The sequence below is a fragment of the Episyrphus balteatus genome, chromosome 4 (genome assembly GCF_945859705.1).
Source record: "Episyrphus balteatus chromosome 4, idEpiBalt1.1, whole genome shotgun sequence".
Taxonomy (NCBI): Eukaryota; Metazoa; Arthropoda; class Insecta; order Diptera; family Syrphidae; genus Episyrphus; species Episyrphus balteatus.
In genome coordinates this window covers 16,983,370-17,006,341 of record NC_079137.1, presented here as the reverse complement: position 1 = coordinate 17,006,341, position 22,972 = coordinate 16,983,370, and the positions used below count along the sequence as shown (strand labels likewise).

The following is a 22,972-nucleotide window of genomic DNA, read 5'->3' as shown; positions in this document are numbered from 1 at the left end:
CAAAATCCTTTCAGAAATGTATGTAAGCCAAAAGAAAAAAGCAGGAAAATATACAGAATGATGAGATACCTTACCTTTTGCACATTGCTATATGATAAGCAAATGAATGATGTAGAAAATGTTTTTGCAGTAAGAAAAAAGAGCTCTCTATGTAATTTAACATTAATCAGGGAGTATAAATGATGTCCAAAGTACACAGACTGTTGCTATTAAAAAAAGTCCCTAAATGAAAAATATAGCAGTTAAAGTGAAAATGTAAGGACAGCATTATATATGCTGAAAGAACCAGAACACAAAAAAGGATAGCTAGGTAAGCAAGTTCCGGGATTACCCCCATATTCGTAATGGGTAATGTTTCAGCGATGTTTTCGTGTAGTTTTTGTGTTTCTTTTTTTAAACCGGATGGAAATTTAAAGACAAGATTTTGAAATGAATTTAAGTGAATGCTTAATGAATGAAGTTACTTTATATTAAGAAGGTTAACTACATTGTAAGTAACACAAGTCATAATATGGTGGCTTTTCAAGAATACCGGCATAACTACGGTGACCATCCGTCCCGGTTTACCCGGGACTGTCCCGTATTTCTATAGCTTGTCCCTGGTTTTTATTTAGGAAACCCGGGACGTATAAGTGTCCCGTATTTTGTAATTTGTCCCGTGATTGTCCCGTATTGCCACATTCTCTGATTTTTGTATTCAAAATTTGAATTACTTTGTACCAAAAACAAGAAAACAGTGGTTGGAAAATAAAAGTTTTTTTAATTTTTCGAATAAAAGCATTAGTTTTTAAAAATTCTTCATAAATTAAAATTTAATTCCAGCTTGTTTTCAGGTTGGAAAGCTACACCAGAAACATTTTTTTTCGAATAATGAACAACATATGAAAGAGAAAGAACCCAGCTAAATTTCAAAACTTTTCAATATTACAAAATTTCAAAATCATTTCAAATTAAATTAAAATGTTAAAAAACAGCTCTCACAATTTTGATAAAACAAATTTTTTCAGAAGTTATTAACAGCTCCTATTAGGCTCCGTGAAGCCAGAACTGCGACCTCAAAATTTTTGAACCAAATTTGTCTAATTCGTTTGTCCACCGTTTGTCCATGTTTGTCCACCCAAAATTTTCGTTTGTCCACCCTTCAAAAAAATTTTAGAGCAAATTCTTTTTTTTTATAGGAAGTCTGAAAAATGAAAAATCGTCTAAAACGCTCAAATTTTGAGATAGGCGTGTAAAACCAACTGCAATCGTTTGTCCACCTCGAGTTCTATATACATACCAAATATTATCGTTTTTCCACCCCCCGTTTAGGAGCAATTTAAAAAACAAATTTTGCACTGAAAAATTAAAACTCCCCTAAAATCCCCAAAAATCAATTTTCATCAAAAATTCAAACTGCTGTCGTTTGTCCACCTTGAGTTCTTTACGTATACCAAAAATCATCGTTTGTCCACCCTCTGTTTAGGAGATATTCCAAAAAGAATTTTTTTATAGCAACTTAAAAAAAAGTACGCATACACCACAGTATACCTCTACTGAAAATTAAAAAGTTCTCAAAAATTATTATTTTTCAAAAATTCAAACGGCAATCGTTTGTCCACCTCGAGAAATGGATACAAACAAAAAATCATCGTTTGTCCACCCTACGTTTAGGAGATATTCAAAAAACAAAATTTGTACTGAAAAATTCAAAGTCCCAAAAAATCTCCAAAAATTGACTTTTTTCAAAATTTCAAATTTCTGTCGTTTGTCCACCTCGAGTTCTACACGTATGCCAAAAATCGTCGTTTGTCCACCCTACGTTTAAAAGATATTCAAAAAACAAATTTTGTACTGAAAATTTCAAAGTCCCATAAAATCTCCAAAATTTGACTTTTTTAAAAATTTCAAATTTCTGTCGTTTGTCCACCTCGAGTTCTATACGTATACCAAAAATCGTCGTTTGTCCACCCTACGTTTAAAAGATATTCAAAAAACAAATTTTGTACTGAAAATTTCAAAGTCCCATAAAATCTCCAAAATTTGACTTTTTTCAAAATTTCAAATTATTGTCGTTTGTCCACCTCGAGTTCTATACGTATACCAAAAATCGTCGTTTGTCCACCCTACGTTTAAAAGATATTCAAAAAACAAATTTTGTACTGAAAATTTCAAAGTCCCATAAAATCTCCAAAATTTGACTTTTTTCAAAATTTCAAATTTCTGTCGTTTGTCCACCTCGAGTTCTATACGTATACCAAAAATCGTCGTTTGTCCACCCTACGTTTAAAAGATATTCAAAAAACAAAATTTGTACTGAAAATTTCAAAGTCCCATAAAATCTCCAAAATTTGACTTTTTTCAAAATTTCAAATTTCTGTCGTTTGTCCACCTCGAGTTCTATACGTATACCAAAAATCGTCGTTTGTCCACCCTACGTTTAAAAGATATTCAAAAAACAAATTTTGTACTGAAAATTTCAAAGTCCCATAAAATCTCCAAAATTTGACTTTTTTCAAAATTTCAAATTTCTGTCGTTTGTCCACCTCGAGTTCTATACGTATACCAAAAATCGTCGTTTGTCCACCCTACGTTTAAAAGATATTCAAAAAACAAAATTTGTACTGAAAATTTCAAAGTCCCATAAAATCTCCAAAATTTGACTTTTTTCAAAATTTCAAATTTCTGTCGTTTGTCCACCTCGAGTTCTACACGTATGCCAAAAATCGTCGTTTGTCCACCCTACGTTTAAAAGATATTCAAAAAACAAATTTTGTACTGAAAATTTCAAAGTCCCAAAAAATCTCCAAAAATTGACTTTTTTCAAAATTTCAAATTTCTGTCGTTTGTCCACCTCGAGTTCTACACGTATGCTAAAAATCGTCGTTTGTCCACCCTACGTTTAGAAGATATTCAAAAAACAAATTTTGTACTGAGAAATCGAAAAAAAATATTACGCATACACCAGACTGAAAATTTCAAAATCCTCAAAAATTACTTTTTTTCAAAAATTCAAACGACAATCGTTTGTCCACCTCGAGAAATGGATACAAACAAAAAATCATCGTTTGTCCACCCTACGTTTAGGAGATATTCAAAAAACAAAATTTGTACTGAAAAATTCAAAGTCCCATAAAATCTCCAAAATTTGACTTTTTTCAAAATTTCAAATTTCTGTCGTTTGTCCACCTCGAGTTCTACACGTATGCCAAAAATCGTCGTTTGTCCACCCTACGTTTAAAAGATATTCAAAAAACAAATTTTGTACTGAAAATTTCAAAGTCCCATAAAATCTCCAAAATTTGACTTTTTTCAAAATTTCAAATTTCTGTCGTTTGTCCACCTCGAGTTCTACACGTACACCAAAAATCGTCGTTTGTCCACCCTACGTTTAAAAGATATTCAAAAAACAAATTTTGTACTGAAAATTTCAAAGTCCCATAAAATCTCCAAAATTTGACTTTTTTCAAAATTTAAAATTTCTGTCGTTTGTCCACCTCGAGTTCTATACGTATACCAAAAATCGTCGTTTGTCCACCCTACGTTTAAAAGATATTCAAAAAACAAATTTTGTACTGAAAATTTCAAAGTCCCATAAAATCTCCAAAATTTGACTTTTTTCAAAATTTCAAATTTCTGTCGTTTGTCCACCTCGAGTTCTACACGTACACCAAAAATCGTCGTTTGTCCACCCTACGTTTAAAAGATATTCAAAAAACAAATTTTGTACTGAAAATTTCAAAGTCCCATAAAATCTCCAAAATTTGACTTTTTTCAAAATTTCAAATTTCTGTCGTTTGTCCACCTCGAGTTCTACACGTAAGCCAAAAATCGTCGTTTGTCCACCCTACGTTTAAAAGATATTCAAAAAACAAATTTTGTACTGAAAATTTCAAAGTCCCAAAAAATCTCCAAAAATTGACTTTTTTCAAAATTTCAAATTTCTGTCGTTTGTCCACCTCGAGTTCTACACGTATGCCAAAAATCGTCGTTTGTCCACCCTACGTTTAGGAGATATTCCAAAAAGAATTTTTCTATAGCAACTCTCAAGAAAATACGCATACATTCCTTAGTAAAAATAACCAAAACCCCAAACAGTTTTTTTACAATAATTTTAGCACTAATTCTTATTCAAATAACTTAGCACTTTAATTTACCATACTAACTTAAACTATTTATATGAACTAAATACAGTAGCCCAAAAAAATTTAGGAACAAACAAAATTCGTGATTCTTTTTTTAGTGATTTTTGATAAGTTGAAAAATAATCGTATCATGACAAAACAAAAAGCATGTGAAAGCTTCATTTTTCTGGTTTTACAATTTTAGAAGTAAAGATTTTATTTAAAATGGTGATATAGAAATAGAACAGTCTTATTTTCTCTTAAGGAAGTGAGAAATTTTTTTTGACAAAGTCATTTATTATTTTTTGAAAGGCTATTCATTTAGCTTATTTGTTTTTAAAGACTTCATTTTCAGTCTTCAAACAAATATTCATACTCTTGAATTAAACTATTCATACCTCAACAACGGATCACTTTATAAAAAATGAAAGGATACATTTGAAATACCTAATCATTTAATTTTCAAAAAAAAAGTAAGTTAATAAAAAAAAATTTTCTCACTGCAAAATTAAAAATTGTCAAACAAATTTTTGGCTTTTCATACCATTTTTGGATACTTTTTTTCATATAATTAGATAAAGTGAACCTAGTACTGAGAAAGTGCTTAGTTATTTGAATAAGAATAAGCTGTAACATTTTTGAAACAAAAATTTTTACTCTGGTGTATGCGCAATATTTTTTTTCGATTTCTCAGTACAAATTTTGTTTTTTGAATATCTTCTAAACGTAGGGTGGACAAACGACGATTTTTGGCATACGTGTAGAACTCGAGGTGGACAAACGACATAATTTTTAAATTTTGAAAAAAGTCAAATTTTGGAGATTTTATGGGACTTTGAAATTTTCAGTACAAAATTTGTTTTTTGAATATCTTTTAAACGTAGGGTGGACAAACGACGATTTTTGGCATACGTGTAGAACTCGAGGTGGACAAACGACAGAAATTTGAAATTTTGAAAAAAGTCAATTTTTGGAGATTTTTTGGGACTTTGAATTTTTCAGTACAAATTTTGTTTTTTGAATATCTCCTAAACGTAGGGTGGACAAACGATGATTTTTTGTTTGTATCCATTTCTCGAGGTGGACAAACGATTGTCGTTTGAATTTTTGAAAAAAAGTAATTTTTGAGGATTTTGAAATTTTCACTCTGGTGTATGCGTAATATTTTTTTTCGATTTCTCAGTACAAAATTTGTTTTTTGAATATCTTCTAAACGTAGGGTGGACAAACGACGATTTTTGGCATACGTGTAGAACTCGAGGTGGACAAACGACAGAAATTTGAAATTTTGAAAAAAGTCAAATTTTGGAGATTTTAGGTATGGGACTTTGAAATTTTCAGTACAAATTTTGTTTTTTGAATATCTTTTAAACGTAGGGTGGACAAACGACGATTTTTGGTATACGTATAGAACTCGAGGTGGACAAACGACAGAAATTTGAAATTTTGAAAAAAGTCAAATTTTGGAGATTTTATGGGACTTTGAAATTTTCAGTACACAATTTGTTTTTTGAATATCTTTTAAACGTAGGGTGGACAAACGACGATTTTTGGTGTACGTGTAGAACTCGAGGTGGACAAACGACAGAAATTTGAAATTTTGAAAAAAGTCAAATTTTGGAGATTTTATGGGACTTTGAAATTTTCAGTACAAAATTTGTTTTTTGAATATCTTTTAAACGTAGGGTGGACAAACGACGATTTTTGGCATACGTGTAGAACTCGAGGTGGACAAACGACATAATTTTTAAATTTTGAAAAAAGTCAAATTTTGGAGATTTTATGGGACTTTGAAATTTTCAGTACAAAATTTGTTTTTTGAATATCTTTTAAACGTAGGGTGGACAAACGACGATTTTTGGCATACGTGTAGAACTCGAGGTGGACAAACGACAGAATTTTTAAATTTTGAAAAAAGTCAATTTTTGGAGATTTTTTGGGACTTTGAAATTTTCAGTACAAAATTTGTTTTTTGAATATCTTTTAAACGTAGGGTGGACAAACGACGATTTTTGGCATACGTGTAGAACTCGAGGTGGACAAACGACAGAAATTTGAAATTTTGAAAAAAGTCAAATTTTGGAGATTTTATGGGACTTTGAAATTTTCAGTACAAAATTTGTTTTTTGAATATCTTTTAAACGTAGGGTGGACAAACGACGATTTTTGGCATACGTGTAGAACTCGAGGTGGACAAACGACAGAAATTTGAAATTTTGAAAAAAGTCAATTTTTGGAGATTTTTTGGGACTTTGAATTTTTCAGTACAAATTTTGTTTTTTGAATATCTCCTAAACGTAGGGTGGACAAACGATGATTTTTTGTTTGTACCCATTTCTCGAGGTGGACAAACGATTGCCGTTTGAATTTTTGAAAAATAATAATTTTTGAGGACTTTTTAATTTTCAGTAGAGGTACACTGTGGTGTATGCGTACTTTTTTTTAAGTTGCTATAAAAAAATTCTTTTTGGAATATCTCCTAAACAGAGGGTGGACAAACGATGATTTTTGGTATACGTAAAGAACTCAAGGTGGACAAACGACAGCAGTTTGAATTTTTGATGAAAATTGATTTTTGGGGATTTTAGGGGAGTTTTAATTTTTCAGTGCAAAATTTGTTTTTTAAATTGTTCCTAAACGGGGGGTGGAAAAACGATAATATTTGGTATGTATATGGAACTCGAGGTGGACAAACGATTGCAGTTGGTTTTACACGCCTATCTCAAAATTTGAGCGTTTTAGACGATTTTTCATTTTTCAGACTTCCTATAAAAAAAAAGAATTTGCTCTAAAATTTTTTTGAAGGGTGGACAAACGAAAATTTTGGGTGGACAAACATGGACAAACGGTGGACAAACGAATTAGACAAATTTGGTTCAAAAATGTTGAGGTCGCAGTTCTGGCTTCACGCAGCCCTCCTATTATAAAACCATTTTCTTGATTTTTGACTTTCTCATAAACGACTTAAATGATTTCAACGAAAATGTTCGTTTAAGCAATCTCATTTTATTTTATTTATTTTTTTTTGAAAAAACAAAGTTTTCAAAACGATCCAACAAATTTTTTACTGGTCCCGGGTTTCACTTTTAGAAATATGGTCACCGTAGGCATAACTCAATAAAGCAAGTTTACAGTTATTAGTTTTTTTTCACAGAATAGTTGCTGACTGGAGGAATCTGATTATTTACCATACCAAAAACATGGTTTCCACAGTTTGAAAACTGACTAATGGTCACGGATTCGGTTATGTTGGAGCAACTGCGTTAGCATTGTTTTATTTTCGCAGTTTGGTTACATATTCTGATTTTTCCTGACAAATGGGAAATTAAATCTTTTTTTGTAACTGTGTACGTACGAAATCTGTTCACATAAAACAAACTTTCCACAAAAAAAAAATATAACAATGTTCAGACAAAGTGAATGTGCTAATCTTGAGAAGAACCCAGATATTTGAATCTGAGTTCGATTTTTTTAAAATCTGAAGTTTTGAATGGTAAATGAAATAAAATAGAACACACATCTTTCGCCCTCTTTATAGCTGTCAGATACAGAGATTTGACACCGAATTGGTAAATGGAAGACATGACTGTTCTGACGATCAAAAACCAGTTTGATAACAGGTTAATTGAGTGTTAGAACAACTGTTTGATAGTTTGAGTTTGGTTTTTGTGTGTTGAAACAGTGAAATCGGTTTGCACAGTTGAACGACTTTGCAGAGTTTCGTTAAAAGATTGAGTAAGTGTGAATGAGAAACAGTTAAATTTGTTTTTAGAATAGTTGATTTCAAATAGTCGTTAGAGACCCAAGCAGTCCACCGTGCGGCTTGCAAGGTCTTTAAGTAAATAGCAAGAGTCCTAAAGCAGTCGCTTCAAAAGCTCGTTTTAGTTATAACCCCACTCTCAAAACTTTACTTCAGCTCTTAAACTAAAAAACACAGACAAGCTTACTATCCCTGATGATTTTTATGATTTTAATTTAAAATTTAAACTCGCGTTTCACTTAACTGCCACTATGGTCCACTTTAAAAGCTCTGGCGAGATTTTAAATTTATTAGTCTCCATAGTTCTATGTCATCTTGGGTAGGTAGGTCCTCCGCTTTGAGAGCGCGTTGCATATTATAATCCCTTAAATGGAAATTAATTTCATAAATCGATAGAGATAGTTTACCATGCTCTCGTGACACATATTCAGTTATAGGTCTTTCTTAAATTTTTTTTTCTTTTCGTTCACATCGCAACGCCCTGGTGGTACATGATCCATGGAATTGGATAAGCAAGCAACCCACTCGGAAGGGAGTTTCTCTGAGCATACATTCATTCGTTATATACATACAGTGCGGTTCACATGGTTAGACGCACCAATTTTCGTTTACATAAATTTCATTTTTTTTTGTGTGTGTGCAAGAATAACCAAAAAAATTGTATTTATTAGAATGGTTATTTAGTTCTTAATAGAAAAACAAAAAGAAATAGTAGGTGAGTGGAAGTTAACGGTACTTTTTAGTCCCTCTTGTCTGTGATGTAAGAAAAAGGGCAGCTTCTTTCGGTTCACATGATTAGACGCACACCTTAAATTAGTTAGTTTGGCGAGATCTATTGCACTGATTTGATTAAATTTGGACGATTAAACATCAAGAAGTTATTTTTTAGTGATTTTCATTCAAAATCTGTTAAAAAAATTTCTGAGCGCGAAAGAATAAGGGATAAATGACGCGTTGGATTCCAAAGGTCTTTCCATTAGCCCCATTGCCAAAAAAATAGGATGAAGTGACTATTTCGAGAGAAATTATTTAAAAAAACAGTGCCTCCTACGAAAAAAACTTCAAAGGAGGAACAATAGAAGCTTTAACACGTCAGGAAAAATGAAAATTTATGAAAAAAGCGTCGAAAACAGCTCTATCCCCGAGCAAAATTAAATAAAAAGCTAGGCTAACGGGAAGAACATCAACTTTTCGGTGAATTTTTTTGAATGCTGAACATCCTAGATTAAAATTAAACTTAAAATAGTTTTCAAAAAGCACAATTTGAAAGAAACAGCGGATGGAGATCGCACGTCTTCACATAACGTGGGAAACAAGTTTTTGAAGTTTTTTTTAAATTTGCGAAATGTGTTTTTTCTAATGAAAAAGAATTTAATTTGAATTGTTCTCATGGGTATTTAGACAACTTTCACGATTTTCACAAGGAGGAATAGTTTTTGACACTTCAACATTCAAGAAAAGGAGGAGTAATGGTTTTGGGAGCCATTTAATATTACTTTCGATTTAGTTTTCGTTTCAAACCGATCTTTTTTTCAAACGGCGTTTTTTAAAGACTATTTTTAAGTTTAATTTTAATCTAGGATGTTCAGCATTCAAAAAAATTCACCGAAAAGTTGATGTTCTTCCCGTTAGCCTAGCTTTTTATTTAATTTTGCTCGGGGATAGAGCTGTTTTCGACGCTTTTTTCATAAATTTTAATTTTTCCTGAGGTGTTAAAGCTTCTATTGTTCCTCCTTTGAAGTTTTTTTCGTAGGAGGCACTGTTTTTTAAATAATTTCTCTCGAAATAGTCACTTCATCCTATTTTTTTTGGCAATGGGGCTAATGGAAAGACCTTTGGAATCCAACGCGTCATTTATCCCTTATTCTTTCGCGCTCAGAAATTTTTTTAACAGATTTTGAATGAAAATCACTAAAAAATAACTTCTTGATGTTTAATCGTCCAAATTTAATCAAATCAGTGCAATAGATCTCGCCAAACTAACTAATTTAAGGTGTGCGTCTAATCATGTGAACCGAAAGAACCTGCCCTTTTTCTTACATCACAGACAAGAAGGACTAAAAAGTACCGTTAACTTCCACTCACCCACTATTTCTTTTTGTTTTTCTATTAAGAACTAAATAACCATTCTAATAAATACAATTTTTTGGTTATTCTTGCACACACACAAAAAAAATGAAATTTATGTAAACGAAAATTGGTGCGTCTAACCATGTGAACCGCACTGTACATCCATGCACATGCGATTGATATTTGCACTTGAAAGAAGGGTATAGGGTGTATGAGAAATATTCATAGAAAAAAATTGACGGCACATCTTCCGTTGCGGAGTTGGAGCTCTCGAGCTGCCGGATACAGACATTTTTGCAAACCGATAACCTCAAAGGCATGTAATAAATTTCTCCGAACGGAACGGGCTCTGACCTCATGTTTTTTTTTTTTATTTGCAGAAAAGAATGGTGCTCCAATCAAAAATTATTGTTGACAGTTAGTTTGGGAACGAAAACGGGAAACGTTCATATGGTGTAAGGGTAGTGAAAAGGATGGTTCTTATGAACAAATGTCAAAAGTATTTTAGGTTTTATTATAATTTTATACTTGCATTGTCTTATGGATTTGTGAAACTATATAAAAACAAAAACTTACCATTCCAACTTGGCGGCACATAAATTCGTGCGGTCGCATACAAAAATCACCCGCTGCTACCGATGATGCCAAATAAATACCGGATAACAGCCAACAAATTATTATACAAAATAAACCGGAAACACTGAAGAATATTAAAGCACATCGTGAACGTCTCGCTACACCTATTACTAATATCGTGCACAGGAGTAGCAGCAGAGTAAGAAAACCCAATGTTGCTGGCCAACGTATTGATTCGTATAATTCACCTAGCTGAAAAGTACAAAAGCAAAATTAAAAAAAATGGATAAAATTATTTTGTATTTAAATAAAAAAAATATAATAATACTAATTTAACTTACATGTAAAACACCTTTAAGAGAGGTATCATTTTCGGTTCCCTTCGTTTTCATAAAATATAGAACCATGTTGTCTAAGCTGGTTACGGCTCTAGAGGTATTATCGCGCACCAAACGACATGTGTCTAGCAGAATTGTAACTGCAGTTTGATTGTATTTCGATTTGTCAATTTGTTCTTCCAGATTGTAGCTTTGGACTTTTGTCTCGAGATTAATTTTAATGGATTCAGTCTGAAAAATGAAAATAGATTTTTTTTAAATAAAAGAAAATATTCATTAAAAGAGCTCTTTAAAAGTCACGGTATACCAAACGGCAATACCTTTTTACATATAGCGGAATTTAATATTCAATTCCCAAAATTTTCTAGTATCAAACATTTATAGAATTAAATATAAAAATGGAATTTTAAAGACGTCTTTTAAAACAACTTGGTAGATGCAGTCTAATTTACAAATCTGGGCAATAAGACAGAGTAGCTTAAGCCAAAAAAAAAAAAAATTAAATTTGAAAACCAATCAACTCTTATGTGCATTTACTCATTACATACTCATTACATACTCATTACATATAAATACATGATTCACGTAGAGACAAAAAAGTTTTTACAAAACTACATGATTTACCCTTTTCTTTATATACCTTATGCAAAAATATATTAGTACATTGTTTGAAAATTTTGAGAGGCATTTTTCTTTTAAGTTCCGTATCTTTGGTTTGAAAAGTTATAATCATCAAAAGTATACCAAGTTAATGGAAATTTGATGCTCTATAACTTTTATTATGTTAAGTAATTGTGTAACTATCATAGAGACTGAGAAAAAATAGAAAAAACGAAAAAATAAAAAGCAAAACGACATAACCTCAAAAATGTTGTCCTCGCTGAAAAATAGTGAATGCACAAAAAAGATATTTATATTACCTACAACTTTGGTTAAGTAACTTATTCGATCAAGCCAATAGTTTGGGAGATATAGACCAATTCGCGTTTTTCGAAATGGCGGATTTCGCCAGGGGGTTAGCATCCCGAAAACCAGGACTTAAGCTTTTCTAATACCTTTCTTTCAGCCGTTCTGTATTTCGTTCCACGAAAAAGTCTATCTTTCCTGTACTACTAATGTTTTTTTGAAAAAAAAACAAACGCTAAGTTATCTTGTTTTCGTTAAATGTGTTTTTTATTCTTACGAATAACGAAATGCAAACGTAAAAAGAGTTAAATGATATGTGCTAATCCCATGTAGGTAGTATTATCTTCTGTGTTAAAAACTTTTAACACTTAGGGTCAAGGTTCTTTATTGTTGTTTAAGTTGGTAAGTATTAAGTCAAGAAATGCCGTCTTTACATATATCCTCCAAAGTTTTCATAATATTTTCGCACTTAGGTATATACAGTAGCGTACAAGAGCTGTAATGTCGCCTGAGGCAAACTATTTTAATGTATTTATGGAAAAAAATACACTGTTTTGTACAAATTCTAATGCAGGCGTATTTCAAAGAAACGTACTTTTTTTTAAAAATTATTTGATTAAAAGTAATTTCTGGGAGAAATTATTCATCTTCTATAAATAAACACACAAAATTGAACTTGCTTTATAGAGAGGCGGCTTAGCAACAAAAGCGTGCACTTTGTGATAAAAGAATGGAAATAATATAATTGGTAGTACTCAATACAAGAGTTATTTTGAGATATTGGGCCACCTTGTTTTCCATCCAGGAGGGTAGATACAAGAGCTTTTCTGTGTTGCACCCGCATTGCTGCATATCATAGTATATCTAATGAAACCTTTTACTTAATATAATACATGATTTCGAGGTAATTTTTAACGCCCGATCGAATAAAACCAATAGCAATATGCCTGGACTGTCATGTAAAAAGTTATTGCACTTTTTATAAACTGCACAATTATTTTTCATACTTTTACTTTTGCACCTCCTTCAAAACATTAATTTGTACCTATAAAAATTTTATAAAAAATTAAAGCAAGTTTTGCATGAAAATTCAATATTCCATGGTAAATATTATTTATTTTTTTATTATTTTTGATTCTCATACGATGTCTAAAATATATATGCGGTTCAAAAAAATGCAAAAATGTTCTATGTGGTGCAATGGTACCATTTCAAAAGTGTTCTTTCTCACTAAAAAAACAACCTTTAACCCGAAATATTTTGATGAGCATATTTTATTATTTTTTTATATGGTATAGTAAACGTGCATACAAAATTTCATCAGCCTACCACTTATTTTCAAGGAGTACCTACTTGGTAATATTTTGGCTCTTGTTCCTTAAGTAAATGACTATTTATAAAAAGTGCAATAACTTTTTACATGACGGTCCAGGCATATTGCTATTGGTTTTATACGATCGGGCGTTAAAAATTACCTCGAAATCATGTATTATATTAAGAAAAATGTTTCATTAGCTATACTATGATATGTAGCAATGCGGGTGCAACACAGAAAAGCTCTTGTATCTACCCTCCTGGATGGAATCCAAGGTGGCCCAATATCTTAAAATAACTCTTGTATTGAGTACTACCAACGATATAAATTTCATTTTTTTATCACAAAGTGCACAATGGAGCTTTTTTTTAATGCTAAGCAGCCGCCTCACTATTATGCTTTATTATAGTTCGAAGAGTAATATTTCTTGGTGTTATGTTTATAGAACTATATTTATCCAAGATTCATTCTGAATTAAATAAAAATCTCTCTAGAGTCATATTTGAGCATAAGAAAACGTCAACTTTTAATCTCATGAAAAGCTACAGTATTTTTTTGGAATGAAGCTGCACATTTTATAAAAAGTTATGAAAATGTTTTTCTTAGTATTTTGATGTTCTTTGAAGTCTAAAGGGTAACATAAACGGATAGATCCCCTATAACATTAGCAGCGTTTTATTTTCTCGTGATCCAGATCAGATCATTGTATTAATTTGCGAAACAATAACAAAACAAAATCCTGTTTTTTTTGTAAAGCTAATAAAAACAATGATCTGATCTGGATCACCAGGAAAATAAAACATAGCTTTTATTAAGTTATTGCAATATTTTCGAAATAGGCTCTGACGATTTTGATAAGCTTTAAAATGTGTTAGAAATATTATGCTCTAGTTTTAAGAACATTTGTTGTTCCTACTCCTTACAGCAAAGAAGTTTGTTTCAAATAATAAATACAAAATACTTTTGTGACACACAGAGAAAAAGAACACCTAAAATTAAGCGGATTTCTGCATGGTTTTTTGCCAAGATGACTTTAGACTTAAATTAAGCGGAAATCCTCAAAAACAAGCAGGAATATGAATTTTATTACATATTTAAAAACTTTATTTTGTATTTAATCTTAAATTAACCGCTTAAACTACCTTAAACAAATTTTTCGTTACACAAATACCGTTTTTATTAGTTTTAATAATTTGGTCATGAAAATAAATAATCAAGAGGGGATACCCTCTTAGTTTGACAAATGTTTGCTCTTATGGGGTATTTGCTATGTTGAAAACGAGTACCTAAGTCTTAATATTTCGAGAAAAACTTAACGAACCGAAAATTAGAGCACCGCAAAAAGACCATTTGCTTATTTTCCACATAAATCTCACATAAAAAATTTAATTCTAGAAGTATAATTTCTATAAGAAAATCATTTACCACATTTTAACTTGGGCGCCAGGATTTGGTAACGGGTTTTTGTAGAGGAGTTCAATACAAACTTTTTTTTCTTTGGGAGGGGGTCTACCTCCCCCCGTTTAGGTGGGAGGGGCAGTTTTCTAAAAAAAAAATTATCAAAATAAAAAAAATTATTTAAAAACAACGGCAACAATTACAGTAATAAATGATACCATTTCCGAAAGGCAAAATTGTACATTTTGAATTTAATTTAATTTATTTTTAAATCAATATATTATAATAACCAATTGTTTTTGAAATAATCGATTTCAAAGTTAAAAAAAGACGAAAAAAAAATTTTAAAAACTCATTTTATACTATTTTTTGTCCAGACTGTGAATTTTAATAAAAAAAATTACTCACATAGAAAACTGGCTCAATTGATTCCTTATCGAACAGTGAAAACTATATGTTTCTATGTCTTCTAGTTTTTGAGAAAATTGAAAAATAAAAACAAATAAAAACAAAAAATATTTTGAAAACAATTTTGCCTTTCGGAAATGGCATCATTTATTACTGTAAGTGTTGCCGTTGTTTTTTAATAATTTTTTTTTATTTTGATAAAGTTTTTTTAGAAAACTGCCCCTCCCACCTAAACGGGGGGAGGTAGACCCCCCTCCCAAAGAAAAAAATGTTTGTATTGAACTCCTCTACAAAAACCCGTTACCAAATCCTGGCGCCCAAGTTATCCTACTTCGTGCCAAAACAACATTTTTGTTCTATACCTAAAAGTTCGAATTTCTGTATCTGGGTTGAAATCGTAAATGGGTAAAAATTTGACGAAGCTAGATTTTTTTCAATGGGTGAAGGTAAAAAAAAAACCGTTTTTTCCCCTAAATCCAGATTTTGGGGATGTTAGAGACTTTTTAAATACCGTTTCGTAATCAGTGCAACTAGCTCTACAAAACGTGATAGGTTTCCGCCCGCGTATATTTTGAGTGTTACACCGTGTTATTATTACTGTGAAAAGTTTGTAGTTTCGAAACATCGTCTATTTCTCTTATACTTCGTGGAAGAGAATTCCATAATCGAACTGAATATACGAAGAACTGACGCTCGGATGTGAGGGAGCAGGGAGGTATAGTGCGGATGAGTAAGCATACGATTCCTTTGTGAAGATGGCATAGTTATCATATCAGTGAGATATTGAGGTTCACGGTTGAGGAGTATCATTAAGCATGCCGCCCTTTCTAAAATGCCGCCCTAAACATTTTTGCTGTAAGTTTCATGCTTTACACGCGACAGGGTACATTTATATAAATTTCTATTTTTTCTTGCATTTCTATTCTGGTTTTTTTTTTGTGTGAAAATAATGCAGCTGTCATTCTGTCTAAAACCACTTGTGTCACATCATAACTAAATCCACACAAAATTGAAATGTGAAAGATTATGACATAATTGCCAGAGACCCAAGTTTGTCGCCGGTCGACTGACTTTTTACACATTAACCGTCCCTTATCCTTGTGCATACGTCAGTGTCATTAAATGAGCTTTTTTGTTCATAGTTTTTCTTTCAATCGTCCTTTCTTTCTTTCATTCTTTCTTGGGTCGGGTACACTACACCGTTTTGGCTCATTCTTTTACTGTAAGCGGATATATATGAGCTTATTATAAAACTCTAATAGTTCTTCATCGGGCGAAACTCCCCGCCCATATGACAAGTTTTTTTTTAATTTTTTTTATTCCTTGTTATCATTTGAGTAACTCTGCAGGACACACAGGCGACACATTAAGTCGTACAGACAATACGCCCGGAATGCAGGAGCGAGTTATGTACGTGAGGTGTACTGGTGGTGGTCTGGGTGGACGTGGTTGGGTGGCCTTTGCAAAATAATGACGGCAATTTGCTATATTTCATTAGGGGATAACAAACGTTTATACACGTCTGACTGACACAAACTGTGCGAGTGACATTGTTGTGTTTGGTTGCATTTTCCAAATGCAATGCGCCATGCCAGTCACGTAAGTTCACATAGCTATATGAATATTATGAAGCTAATTCGTTAAAGGACTAACTGTCAGGTTGTGGGTGCCGCTTGGGTTTAAGGATAGTCCAATCACCCTATTTACCACCCAAAAACTTCTAAGGGTTTTGTTTGCAATTGCAATGATGAATGAGTTTTAGTGTAACTAAGTAGGTATGTGTGTGTGTTATATGCACTTTGACGGGAATTTATTAAAAGGAATTTAGAGTAGCTGTAATGGAATTCAATTCAACTCCCTCGACTGATGCAACTGCAACAACAAAGCGGCTTGTGATCTCGTATACAATTTTGAAAGAGTAGGTCGTAGCTTGAGTTTATTTTGAGCGCATATACATTACATACATAGGTATATGTTTATGTATGTATAAGGATAATAATTTATCTTTCTTTCTATTCTCAGAGATTCATGAAGAATCTAGCGGCAACTGCGATGTTGACGACGACGACAAACTCTTTAAATTCAATTTTACAAATACATACAAATATTTCCAAATTTGTAGGAAGAAACTTTCTAAAAGAAACCCTTAGTTTTCATTTGCTTGCTCCTTTTTTAGGAATTTCGTAGAAGATTTATGAAAGTGTCGTAAGTTGTCTTTTAATTGTGTTTTTTTTTCTTGTCACAAGTCATATTTTGGGAAATATAATTTTAAGCAGCTAGGAGGTGTATTTGCATCATGTGACTTTTAAAGCTTGACACTTAATTTAAAAACATAAACACTCGAAAGCGAGTGAATAAGGGCCATTTGCTGAAACGAAACTTAAATATTTATTTAGAACATAAACTCTTATTCTTTAATTTTTTCTCTGCGTAAACTGTCACATAAGGTTTTATGTAGAACATAAATGCTTAAGTTTCCTTTTAGCAAACGGCTCACATAGGGGTATTTAGTCAATTTAGGCGGACAAAACACGAAATTTTAAACTGATCCAAACGTGAAAAATCAACATCCTACTAAAAGTAGATATTTTGCTTAGCATTTTCTTATAGTTTTAAAATTGATTATCACTTCAGGTGATTAACAGCAGCGGTCTAGAGTTCAAAGTTTTCAGCCCAAAGATAAAATTAATTTTTTTTTGTAATTTAGCGACTGTGCTTAAGTAAGTACTTTTTTTTTTAAGTGGATGTAGAAAAAAGTTTTTATGGAATATTGATAAGGAGATACGAAACTGTCTACTAGATGTTGTATCTTAATGTTGTATTACTTTATAAATACAAAAGTGATATGTTGAATCTTAATAAAAATTAATCGTAAAAAACGTAAATTTCTGTGTTGGTAAGGAGATAAGTTATACAATTTCACAAAATTGTGTGCTAAAATTGAATGTTTTCTAAAGGTTAAACTCTTATCTAATTGAATCTGTAAAAAACAAGTGCAACTTCGACACATTATCCCTTCTTAAAGGTTTGAGGTTTTGAAAAATGGCTACCTTGTATTCAGCATCCATATTTTAAGTTTTTTTAAAGATTCAACTTCTTGAATTACAGAACCTGAATTCTTATGATTTTTCCTAAATTTTAAGACCTTTATCTTGGCGATACCATTAATAGAACTCCATTTATAAGCGTTTTAACAAACCATTGGGATCCATTCTTGACACTTTTTTGTTTGAAAAAAAAGTGGTTTAGGAAGAAAAATGTTTTCATTGAAATCAACACTTAAAACACTTTATTCCAGTACTAAATACAAGCTTTTACCTTGTTGATGAAGATAAACCGGAAAAATAATTTTGTCCGGGTATAATTGGCAAACACCCCTATGTGCGGCTCTAAGTTCATAATTTTGTTTAACTTCTATACATTTTGCGTGAAATTAGATGCTTAAGATTTTAGGAAAACAACGCGAAAGAATTATTTAAAAAGCACTTCTATTTTTTTAATGTAAAGTAGTCCATATCGAAAAAAAATTATATTTTTTCCTAAAACTGATGTAAAAGTCTAAGATCCCGCCATACACTAACTTTTTCTCATCACACTCGATGCGATGGACATTAAATTTTCGTGATAAGCAAAACGTGATAGGGTTGCCCGCCAATTTACCGAATATCGCATTCCAACTAACTTGAATAAAACCATAGAAAAGTAATATTTAAGTGGAGAACCAACATAATCTATTAATATCCTATTTTTCTTTCTTTAATATCAAAAGAATAACAAAATATAAAAATGCATCAGCTAGTTATTATAAACTCCGTCAACCCATTTTAATATTTTTTCGCCTTTCTGTGATCGTAGTAATTTTTAAAACCAGGAAGGAGAGCTTCATACATACATAAATCTTCATTCCATATTTTTATACATATAAACCCAGCCGTAGCTGCTATCCTAGCGCAATATTAAACTCAATCTTCTCTATTGGCTATGTCAACTTAACCAAGCCATATTTGAATGAGTTAAGGATGGAAAGGAGTATCTACCTATATTTTTCTTTGTTTTTTTTCTTTGCTGTATTAAAGAAACCAAAATATTCAACCAAACGGATGAGGAAAGGAAGATGGAAAAGTTTCAATTGTGCGATGTGATTTCCATCAGGTTTATTCAAGAAAAAGTCCTGAAAACTTATAGAGTATTTTTTTATTCAGTGTGGCAGGGAGCACAGAGGGGCGCAAAAGCAAAGCAGACTATTATTTGCAAATGCAAATTTAAAGGTGACACATCTTTTGGACTATGAAAAAAAGTAAACCAAATAACTGCAAGAAAAATATTTTTATACGCTTAGCAGAGATTTTAACTTTTTTTTTATTATTTGAAAGTTAAAGTTATGCACAAAATCTTAATGGAATTTGAATTGGGAAAGCAATTTAGTTTATTATATTGGGCTTTATGAGTTTGAAAGTTCAAAAGTTCATTTGAAAATTCTATGACAGAAATAAAGTTTGTGGTTTAGGCTTAGACTAAAGTACAAACTTTAAAGTTTAAACAGAGGTTTTAGATCTTTGAAATTTATTTGAAAACATTTTTGTTTATTAAAAATTAACTGAATACATAATATTGTATACAAATTTGTTGAATAAAATTTATACAGGGTGATTCAGAAGCAATGTGCCAAAAAGCTAGAGTGTGTAGGTTGGGTCGAGACAAGAAGAAAATCGTAGGAGAGGGCGGGGTCTATTCCCCTTCGTTAAGCGGGGAGGGGCAATTAAAAAAAATTTACTTAATTTGGAAAAAAAATTATTAAAAATCAACGGTTACACCTAAAATAACGTGCTATACCTTTTTGTAAAGCCAAAACGGATCATAAGAAAACTATTGAAATCAGTGAGCATTGGTTTGGATACGAATATCTTCTAAACGGTTAAAGCAATCAATTTGATTCCAAGGAATTTTTTGTAGAACGTTTAAGCCCCTACAAGAATATATCTTGCTAATTTGAAAATAATGAAGTTTCAGTGAATTGGAAATTTCTTAAAAATATAAAATGTTTTTATATTTTTTTTTAACTTTGTCCTCGAATATCTTTAGAATGGTTAGATTAATGAAAAAAGTTACCAGACCTTTTTTGTGGAGCAATCAATTTCCAACAAGAATATGTCTTGCGCGTTTGATTATTATAATTTTTTAATTTGTTACAAAATTAAGAACAAAAAACGAATTTTTAAAGATTTTCTCGATTTTTGACCTCAAATATCTATTCAACGGTTAGATAAACGAAAAAAGTGTTTAAGGCCTTTTTTGTAGAGCGTTCAATTTCCTACAAAAATATGAAAAGAAATTTGCTAAAAAGTCAATTAATAAAAAAATTATTTTTTTTTTAGTAGAAGCTTGATGTAAAAATGAAAAATTGCAAAGCGGAGGACCTTCCCATTAATATAAAGAGCTCATATTTGGTGTGTATATTCTAGAGGTGTCTAGCAATCGGTTTTTAGGAGTACCAAATCAAAAAAAAGAATTTCGATTTTTTTGACCCACCCTACTGTACATACCCAAATATGTTATCATCACACGTTATAAGCCTTTTAAGCCAAACGTATCGTTTTTGATGAAATTAAATTATGTACCTACCTACCTTTTTTACACATTCAAAGTTAAATACGAATTTTTTTAAATAAAATAAAAGTTAATGAATTTTAGATGTTGTTCCGGTAGTTACATTTCTCTTTGAAACAGGACAATTTAGTGAAAGAGATAAATCTGACATGAGAATTTGGCAAACAAAAATATTGTAAAAGTAATTGTTTCATTTTGTGTAAATTCTGAAATAACATTACAACTGCTCTCTCTCTCCTGTTGTATAATAGGAAAATGGTTTGGGTATGTTAAACCAATGCCGTTTGAAATCCCATAGGTACAGATTTATTATATATTTATAGCTGTGATTATGAAAAACTGAGGTCAAGGTTAATGATCTACTCGCCTAAATTTTAGTAAATCAACTACATACATTTAATATATTCATGCGTCGACAAAATTACTCATTTATCATTCAAATTAAGAGGAAAACAATAATGTATTGTCATTTCATGGCTACTTTCGAAACTCATTTTATAAATAAAAATGCCCTTACCCTAAAATATATTCTTCACGCACCCGTTCCACTTAATTATTGGCAACATAAAACACTTTTTGACAACCGTAATGCTTAACGGTGTTTTGTAAAACATAAGGACATTATAATGCTTTTTGTGCACTCGAAAAAATTACGTTGTAAATGTTTAGTTTAATTGTATGTTCGATTAAATAGCACATGAGCCGTTTAATTTGTTCAACAGCAAAATGTTACACATACGCCACAGGGAACATCTTTAAGAATATATAGATTTTTATATTATATTTTTTCGGTAATGAAGTCTCAGTTATCAAATTTAAGTCAACATATTTACTAGTTTTCTTACACATCTAAATATAAAATATTTAAAATTGTTTTTAAGTTTAGGATTCGTACGGTTTTTTTGGTTTCTGAATATCTCGTACAAGACTAACCCGATTTCAACGAAAGTTTTTATACAAAAGCGTTGAAGTGAAGGTAATATTTAAATTTTAGAAAAATACATTTTTGTTTTTTTAAATATTCCAAAACTGGTTGGTGAAAAATTTTGAAATTTCGGTTTCATGTGTAAATTAATTATTTCTTCAAAATGTAATACCAACTTTTTTTGTAAAATTTAAGAAAATTTTTAAATATACAAAATATTTTTTAAAAAAACGGCTCTAACGATTTAAAAATTGTTTTTCTAAAAATTTCTTTTCATACAAGAAAACAGATGGCCTACTCTGTTTTGTGATCAAATCATTAAAAACGATTTTTCATTAATTATTATAAAAACAGATTTTAGGTATTTTTTTTTACATTATCGGAAATGTTCTAATAAAAGCTTTAAGATAAGAGCTTCTTTTACCATAACAGCGACCTAGTCGTGAATTTTATTTCTATAGTATGGTACAAAATTGACTTAATTTGAAAATTTGTAACTCAGGTCTGAGATTTCGGACAGAAGTAAAATTAATAATAAATTTGTATCTCGTTTTTCTTTCAGTGTAAATTTTATCAATCTTTATGGAGATACCTATAGAGCCAATTTGATCTAAAAATCTATACATATGTATATCTGCGCTGCTAACTTTTATTAATTAAATAACCAAAAATGTATATTTCACTAAAAGGCGCTCCCTGGTAATGAAGGTCATCATTCATATTTTAACGAGATACATATAAAATATGTAAGTACCTATTATCTTTTTTTTTTCTGTTTTTTAGAGTCCATTTTATATTCACTTCTATTCTAACACAATGTGCTGTGTTTTGAGTACCTTCTCTGACAGACACTTTTGCAAAGAGGTTTTTAATGATTCTGTACTCCAAACTGACCGTTTAATTGACAACATGCTAAATTCTAATTAAGTTCATTCTATTTCGAAAAGGAGCTTTTGTAAACGACCTTCTCCCTTGATGACATTACTATTTAACTATTCAAGGTGTTGTTTCATATATTTGTTCTATTTCATTGCCGTATTGTTGTTCTTGAAATAAACATACACACACTCGTAGAAAATCCTGAATTTTAAACACCTAGAGTTATATGCATAAGCACTAGGCAGGCATACATAGGTACATTACATACATATGTTAACTCATTTTTTGTTAATAGAAGTGGGGTAAAAGGGGTCACGTATTTTGTATTTGTAAAAGGTTGTTTTTTAGCACCGTACTTACTTTAGAAAAGTTGTACCTGTCAAACTATTTGATCAGTTTGCAAATAATCAGTATTGCTAAGACGGATTAGCTTTTTCAAGGTTGGTTTCGATAAATGCCTCACCACACAGAATGCGTTTTAAAGCCTCATTGCATTAGTTTCATTTTTGGTATGTTTCCATACTTGCAGTTAGACTGCTGTTTTCCGCCAATTTTAAACATTGCCAATCAGAACGCGTTTTCAACGCCGACGCACAGTAAGACCAATCGCTCATCTAGCGGAATTTAATTAAAAAATCACTTGCAAGAATCTAATACCTTGTACTAAGTAACTGTACTAACCTTGTA

The 22,972-nt window shown here is 31.2% G+C and overlaps 1 protein-coding gene across 2 annotated transcripts in view; it reads right to left on the bottom strand.

Moving 5' to 3' along the window:
* LOC129920183 (protein tweety-2-like) overlaps window positions 1–22,972 on the bottom strand; it is a 161,906-nt gene that overhangs the window by 3,918 nt on the left and 135,016 nt on the right. For both annotated transcript variants that reach the window (XM_056001415.1, XM_056001416.1), the window contains exons 4-5: window positions 10,851–11,078; window positions 10,510–10,761 (exon numbers count right to left, since the gene is read on the bottom strand). In XM_056001415.1, the coding sequence (XP_055857390.1) occupies window positions 10,510–10,761; window positions 10,851–11,078 (480 nt within the window). The remainder of the gene's footprint in view (window positions 1–10,509; window positions 10,762–10,850; window positions 11,079–22,972) is intronic.